At 39.9% G+C, this 8,137-nt stretch overlaps 1 protein-coding gene across 2 annotated transcripts; it reads left to right on the top strand.

Annotated features, from left to right (window-relative positions):
* Positions 1-1,902: 1,902 nt before the first annotated feature.
* Positions 1,903-7,379, top strand: LOC105059932 (putative disease resistance protein At3g14460). Of its 2 annotated transcripts, XR_012134670.1 has the most exons (4): positions 1,903-5,460; positions 5,607-6,321; positions 6,430-6,603; positions 6,956-7,379. XR_012134670.1 is itself a non-coding variant. In XM_073244067.1 (3 exons), the coding sequence occupies exons 1-3, from the start codon at positions 2,065-2,067 to the stop codon at positions 6,453-6,455; spliced, it is 4,137 nt and encodes a 1,378-aa protein (XP_073100168.1). In that variant the 5' UTR covers positions 1,903-2,064; the 3' UTR covers positions 6,456-6,766. The 2 variants fall into 2 exon arrangements, 1 of the variants encoding a protein (XP_073100168.1); XM_073244067.1 differs by lacking the exon at positions 6,956-7,379 and having other exon boundaries at positions 6,430-6,766.
* The last annotated feature ends 758 nt before the right edge of the window (positions 7,380-8,137 follow it).

The raw sequence follows: 8,137 nt of genomic DNA, 5'->3' as shown, positions 1-8,137 counted from the left end.
ATAACCAGCTGATATGGGAGTAGTTCAAGAAAATATTTTATAATCAATATTTTTTAAAATCAATTAGATTAATAAAAGAGAATAAATTCTTGGCTTTAAGGCAAAAAGATGACATGATAGTACTAGAATATATATGCAAATAAATTCAACAAGTTAGACCATTATTGCCCCTAGCTCATGGAGTCTGGAAGAAGCAAAGTAAATAAATTTGAGCATAGTCTAGGATATAAAATTTAGTCTCATTTGTCCTCTCACATGTTTAATGACTACAAGGATGTATGGGAATGAGATTTGAAAATTGAATCAGATATTAAAAGATCGGAACAAAAAAAAGAAGGATAGGAAGAGGACTAGACCAATAGAAACTCGGAGTGACCAACATAAAAACTTAGAGAACCACTCTAATAAGAAGAAAGGAGCAGAGATTGTCAGTATTATGATAGAAATCATAATGGGCTTTGTTTTAAGAAACTCAGAATGTGCTTTCAGTGCAACAAGAAGGGATATTTGGCACAGAATTGTCTTAATAAAAAGAATGACTCTAAGTCCGCCAAACCCACTAATCAGAACCAAAAAGAGAATGCATGAGTATTTGCTTTGATGGAGCAGGATGTCAGTACAAGGGATCAAGTTGTTACAGATATCATTCTAGTTAACTCATAGTTGCTCATATGCTTTTTAATTACGAATTTTTCTCGTTCCTTTATGTCTTTAAAGTTCAATTACATATTTACAAAATTGAATAAGCTATTATATGTTATCTCTTCACTTAAAAAAAGTTATACTCATCGATGCCTTGTTTAAGATTGTGTCATTTTAGATGAGGAAGTTAGGATTGATGAAAACTGGTTTAAGAGTATGGTAAACATGATATGAAGATTAGATATCCCTAATTATAAAAAAGTGAAGATATATCAAGTTTCAAGGACGAAATTTTTTTTAAGAAGGGTAGAATATGATATCCAGCCCAAAACTTTTCTCCACAAGCTTAGCATAATGATGGATTGAAATTTAAAATGCTGGATCATAACCCCTCGTCATGACACATGAATGCCTTATTTTTTTTTGTATACCTTTGAATGATTTTTTTTTTTTCTTTTTGAAGACTCTAACTAAAAATCTTGCTTGTGGTTTTTTTATAGATAAGTAGTGAAATTTTAACCTTTCTTTGAGTTTCCAAACTTAAGAAATAAGAAACGAAATTTTTTTTGGCTTACGTTCTGCATGTTTTTTTTTTTTTTTTTTGGTTGTTGTATGCTAATTTATTTTATGCGAAATTTTCCTTTTTGAAGAGTCCTTTTGAGTGGATTTCTATTTTGCGCATGGAGAAATATTATAAACAGATTTCCTTTTGAAGCGAAAATATTACTAACGGATTTCCATTTTGAAGAGTCCCATTTTGAACTCCTTTTTTTATTTTTATTTTTCGTTTTGTTGGAGTCCTTTTTGAAGAGTACTCCTTTATTTTTTTTTGTGCGCGGAGAACGTGGGGTTTTTCGTGTGCGCTAATTTACTCGTGGTGTTTTTCTTTTTTGTGCGTGGAGCAACGAAATCCTGATATTTTTGGTACATGGAGAAATGAAATCTAACTCGGGCCTTTTTTTTTGCATACTAATCATTTTTTTCTTTTCTTTGTTGTGCATAGAGAAACAGATTTCGATGAGAGGAGTCGATTTTTTTACGATTTTATTTTTTGAATTTTAGAGAGGGTCCAGATTTATTGAAAGAAGCTTTTTGGAAATTTTCTTCCTCCTCGTTTGGAGAAGGGGTCGCGATTGGTTTTTTTCGCGCGACAGTGCGTGGAAATCTGCCCCCATTATGTTGTTTTATTGCGGCTGCGCGTGTTTTTGGCAAGACTTTTTTTGGTTGGCTTCAATAACGTTGTCCATCAGGACAGCCGAAACGAGTGGATGAAATCATTGCAAGTGAAGGAGGCCTCTGCTTTCCTCGCCATTGACTTGACTCCGGTTCACTCTTTCTGAGGAGGAGACCAGAAGGAGGCCAAAGCTCTCTTTGCTTGCTTGCCGTGTCTGATCAGAGCAAAAAGGAAACTGAGGTTGCGCAATGGCGAGCGCTTTCCTCTCTTCCATCCTATCAAAAACCAGCCAAGTTTTGGGCTATGTTCATAGATGGGCAGCCTCGCCATCTTATCCACGCAGCAGTGTCTTGGAAGATCTGGAGGAGCTGGAGAGAACATTGAAAAGGATCCAGGCAGTGCTCCATGACGCGGAGGAGAGGGAGATACGAGAAGAAGCCGTCAAGCTCTGGCTGAAGGAGCTTAAAGAAGTGACTTATGATGCGGAAGATGTGCTGGACGAGTACCAGTACGAGGTACTGCGAGCCCAAGCGGAAGGCGGAGCTTCCCGCAAGAGGAAGCGAGTGGAAGCAAGGGACGATGAGGAAGAGGTAAGTACTTCTCTTTCCACCATAGTTAATGTTTCAATTCCCGATGGCATGGGCGATAGAATCAGGAAGATCAGGAAGAGGTTCGATGAGATCTCGGAGGATCGGAAACGCCTCCGTTTAAGAGAGGAAGATGGAGAGCGACGGGTCTTCAGAGCTTTGAGCCCACCACCAAGCAGCCACATGGTGGATGAGTCGAGTATTTATGGAAGGGAACATGACAAACAGAAGGTAATTGATATGCTGTTTTCTGAGGGTATGGAAAATGGTATCTCTGTCATTCCGATTGTCGGCAAGGGAGGACTGGGAAAAACCACCATCGCTCAGCTGGTCTACAATGACTCCAAGGTCAAAGAATATTTTGATCTGACTGGATGGGTTTGTGTATCCGATGATTTTGATGTTCCGAGGCTAACAAAGGCCATCATCGAGTCTATTACTGAAAAATCATGTGATCTTATAGAAATCAGCCCACTTCAAAATTCTCTCAAGAAAAAGGTGGAGTGGAGGAAACTATTGCTCATCTTAGACGATGTCTGGAATGAACAACAAAGCCATTGGGAGTCCTTAAGAATCCCTTTTGTTGGAGCAGAAACAGTAGTAAGTATTATTGTGACCTGTAGGAATGATTCGGTTGCCAAGATCATGCAGACAGTGCTTCCTTATCATCCTGGCTGCTTGTCTGAAGACGAGTCTTGGTCATTATTCAAGCATTATGCATTTGGTGGTCGAGACCCTGAAGAACATCCACACTTGGTGCATCTCGGTAAGCAGATTGTCAAGAAGTGTTCCGGTTTACCATTGGCTGTGAAGACAATAGGAAGCCTTTTAAGACACGAGATGGATGAAGACAGTTGGATGGAGGTCTTACAAAGTGGTCTATGGGAACTGGACAAGAACAATGAGACTTTGGCATCTCTTAGATTAAGCTACAATCGCATGCCAGCACATCTGAAACCCTGTTTCATTTACTGTTCCATGTTTCCAAAGGATTATGAGTTCGACAAAGATGTTTTAGTCAGATTGTGGATGGCGCAAGGTTACATCCCACCTCGAGGTAGAAAAACAATGGAGGACATCGGAGATGAATGTTTTAATGACTTACTAACAAGATCATTCTTTGATTCCTTAAATTACTTACCTCATACTACATTTAAGATGCATGATATGATACATGATCTAGCAAAATCTATTGCTGGAAATGAGTGCTATGCAATTGTGGATAAGAAGCTACCCGGTTCTCCTGATAAGGTTCGCCATTTGTACGTGCAAGGTGTCGGGGAATTAGTGAAATCACCGAGCCCCCACAATGTTAGGGCCCTACGGACCTTGTCACGAGTGGAACACTTGGGTCCACCTTCAATAGTAATCCAAGAAATAACCCAGTTTTCGCTGCTAAGATGTTTAGAATTTTGGTGGGAAAAAGTTGAGATCCCAGATTTACTCGGTAACCTGAAGCACCTACGCTACTTACATATCAGATCCTATTGTATTAAGAAGCTTCCTGAATCAGTATGCCTCCTTTACCACCTACAGACATTGATTCTTGATTGTCATGCTCTTGCAAAGTTACCAGATGGCCTAGGTAACCTTATTAACCTACGATGCTTGAATCTATTTTCACAATGTATTAAAAGGCTTCCTGAATCAGTTCGTCAGCTGCGCAACCTGCAGAGGTTGGGTCTTAACGAGTGCGGAGAACTTAAAGAGTTACCCAGTGGCATAAGAAGCCTTACTAACCTCCGCCACCTAGATACTAGGGACACTCAAATTCTCTGTCTGCCAGTTGGAATCGAAAAGCTAACAAATCTTCAGATATTGCGTGGACGTTATGAAGTGCAGGGTGGGATAGGAGTGTTCAAGGACTTGGTGAACCTCCAAGGAGGTCTTTGCATCGGAGGGCTCGGGAATTTGGTCGGCATAGAGGATGCGAAGGATTTGGGTCTTAAATATAAGCATAAACTTGAGCGGTTGCATCTACATTGTCCCCGCAAACATCATTGCTATTCTGATGAATCGGATCTAGAAGTTTCTCTAGAGGAAAATAAGGATGTTCCAGCCGATGAAAAAAGGGAGGAAGCGCTGCTTGAGTATCTCCAACCTCCCACCAACCTCAAAGAGTGGGTTATAGATGGGTATGGTGGTTCCAAGTTTCCAAAATGGGTGGGAAATCCTTTATCCTTTGCGTCACTTCGAAAAATCCATATAATTGATTGTAAAAAAATAATGTCCCTTCCTCTATACATTCATGACTCTCCTGGAAAATTGGATGCATCCATATCAAAATCCATGCTTCAGAGGGTGTGCATTTCTGGTTGCCAGCAGCTCAAATCCATCGCAGGCCTGCATAATCTCCACTCACTTGTGGAACTGAATATATCTGTTTGTCCTCTACTCCAGCTCTTATCAGAGGAAGGACTGCCATCCAAGCTTCAAAGTCTGCATATTCAGGGGTGCCAACAGTTGACATCATTGCCGGGGATGCAAAACATTACTTCTCTTAGAGGATTAACCATAAAAGATTGTCCTCTACTCCAGCTCTTATCAGAGGAAGGACTGCCATCCAAGCTTCAAAGTCTGCATATTCAGGGGTGCCAACAATTGACATCATTGCCGGGGATGCAAAACCTTACTTCTCTTACAAACTTAACCATAAAAGATTGTCCTCTACTCCAGCTCTTATCAGAGGAAGGACTGCCATCCAAGCTTCAAAGTCTGCATATTCAGGGGTGCCAACAGTTGACATCATTGCCGGGGATGCAAAACCTTACTTCTCTTACAAACTTAACCATAAAAGATTGTCCTCTACTCCAGCTCTTATCAGAGGAAGGACTGCCATCCAAGCTTCAATATCTGCATATTGAGGGGTGCCAACAGTTGACATCATTGCCGGGGATGCAAAACCTTACTTCTCTTACAAACTTAAGCATAACAGATTGTCCTAAACTTCAGATTATGGTAGAAGATCGGCTCTCATCTATGCCTCGCTATGTGCGTATCGTTGATTGCCCTGCATTGGTCAACTGGTGCGAAATACAAAAAATCAACTGCATTCAGGTACCCTCCATCCTAGATTTGAAGTGCTCGAATTGATTACTCAAGAGACTTACACAATTATACATTCTCTGATTGTATGTTTGAAGCTTCTGTATGGAACACATGTGCCAACAGAGTTCTCTTATTCTTTTTTGCTAATGCACCAGGTCTTTTCATCGGGCAACAAGCTGACTATATCGAACACGTGGGAGAAGATAATGCATGGGTTTGATGATTTGACATCCATTGAGCATCTTCATTTCACTAATTCTTGGCATTTGCTTCCGGAAAGATTCAGCATAAGCATACTTGAAGAGCTGACAATATGGGGTTGCATGCACATCCCGCTTCTAAGCTGCCTGCCCGCACTCACATCTCTCCAAAGCTTGGTTATAAAGGACTGTCCTACAATCCTAGTCGTGACAGATCAACTGCTTCCACACACGCTGAATTCCTTGGTAGTTGATAGTTGCGAGGACCTAAGGCGTTTGCAGTTGGCGCAGCAGAACCGAGATGCACTTGAGGTGCTGCATATTGTGAACTGCCCCAGGCTCACGATGGTGGAAGGGCTGAATTGCATGCGCATCCCACCTACAAGCTGCCTGCCCGCACTCACATCTCTCCAAAGCTTGGTTATAAAGGACTGTCCTAGAATCTTAGTCGTGACAGATCAACTGCTTCCACGCACACTGAATTCCCTGGTAGTTGATAGTTGCGAGGACCTAAGGCGTTTGCAGTTGGCGCAGCAGAACCGAGATGCACTTGAGGTGCTGCAGATTGTGAACTGCCCCAGGCTCACGATGGTGGAAGGGCTGAATTGCATTTTCTTCCCCAAATTCTTAACAATAGAGCAATGCCCTCAACTCCTGCTTCCACATTCAGGTAGCTAAAGTGGCTAATTATCACTCTGCAATTTTGCCTGTCTTTTTAAATGAGCAACACTTGTATTTACGGGCACCAACTGCTCTGCTTTTTTGTGTCTTTACATAGGAAGCAGAGAACAAAGAAACAATTGATGATGCAACCTTGGAGAAACGAGTGATGAGGCGTGAGGTGATTCGACATTTTACAAATGCTGTATCTCCAATGATTGATGCTGCAGCTGATTGCAGCATGGGTCAATTCCTAGAAAGGCTTCCTTCTAATAGCAGCTCTCATTCCCTGGTACATATCCTTGCAGAACCATCGACATGGATCAGCACGAGGCCTATTAGATCTGTTCTTAATCATTTTTATCTAAGCAAAAAATAACTAAGTTTTTATATTTTTGTTTTTTGCTTTGATGCAAAATTGAACATTTGCTGGCATGACACACGCACATACTGCACCAACAAGTGTTTGGCATGGGTATCGGCAATGATATTTAAATCCTTGGGCAACATTAACCACGCTTGATTGCTGTCATCTTCCTTGAATGTATAATGTGTTAAGAAAAAATTAGTTTCTCGTCTAACTTGATTGTCTATTTTTTTGAAATTATCCTGGCATCAATTTCTTTTCTTTTTTTTTTTTTTAGGCCCGGGGAGGGGGGATGTGGGGGAATGATCTTGGCATCAATTCTTAAATGATTCCAACTTCTACCACCTGCGAAAGGGGTGGTTTCGCAAATAGTCAACAACAGTATGGTAGGTCCACACCAGAAGCATCTTTAGGTATGCTTTTCCACGTGCTTGTGTTTGCTGGGAATTAAGGTTTGTAAAAAGGACTTGCAGATTCTGATTGCTACTTCTGTGTTCTATAGCTTGCAAATTGCTGACCTTTTGGTATGGCATTGTTACAATTTTATATTACTCAACTATTTGATACAGTCACTGAAAAAATAGATCATATTTGATCAGCAAGGTTGTGACCAACATATGAATTGATGCTTCATGTCCCTGACCATATGACAAAGAAGCAATGCAAATAAAATGAGCATCACTTCGAGGGAAAAATGTTGATATGGATGCATGTTGAATTGTAGAGTAACATGACTTGCATTGTATAAAGTATTGGCTATGAAGATTTATCAAATGAGAAACATTGAGCACTTGCTTAAACAATTTAGAAGCTTATAACAAAAATTTGAGGAAAGCATGGCAACAAGAGGAGGTGAACTTTGAAAGATCAACTATTAACAAGTTGTATGACTGGGTGCTTGCACGGATGGCATCATCTCTTGCGATTTGGCCTAGAGGTCAAGGGTTCGATTTCTATTGGAGTAGTCCCTCAAGATGGGGGTGGGTATACATTAGGAAAGGTGGGGAATAGGCCCTTCTAGAGCCGAACAAAAAATTAAATAATGAATAATGATGCCATCTTAGCAAAAGTAAATGGAAGGATCCAATGATGCTAAAGTTCAAAATGATTGTCTTCTCCTAAAAAAGATAAAATGAATATATAAGACAGCCTATAAACTAGAGTTGAAAATGCATGGGCTATAGATCGGAAAGTGATATATCCATATTTATACCCATATTTTTCAATGAATATGTATACGAATATTGATGTTAAATAGATTTCAATATTAATATCCATATTTGTTCTAAACGGATACAGGTACAATTTAAAGTTAAGTGTATCTATAGTCATTTTAAATGGATACGGATATATATCGAATATTATTTTTATCTATATTTTGATTATCTTAATATAGATATAAGTCAGATAATCTTGGATATAAATCAAATTTTTAGTGAAACTCAGTGATAAAAAGTAA

This window comes from Elaeis guineensis, chromosome 10 (genome assembly GCF_000442705.2).
Source record: "Elaeis guineensis isolate ETL-2024a chromosome 10, EG11, whole genome shotgun sequence".
Taxonomy (NCBI): domain Eukaryota; kingdom Viridiplantae; phylum Streptophyta; class Magnoliopsida; order Arecales; family Arecaceae; genus Elaeis; species Elaeis guineensis.
This window is presented reverse-complemented; position numbering and strand designations above follow the sequence as displayed.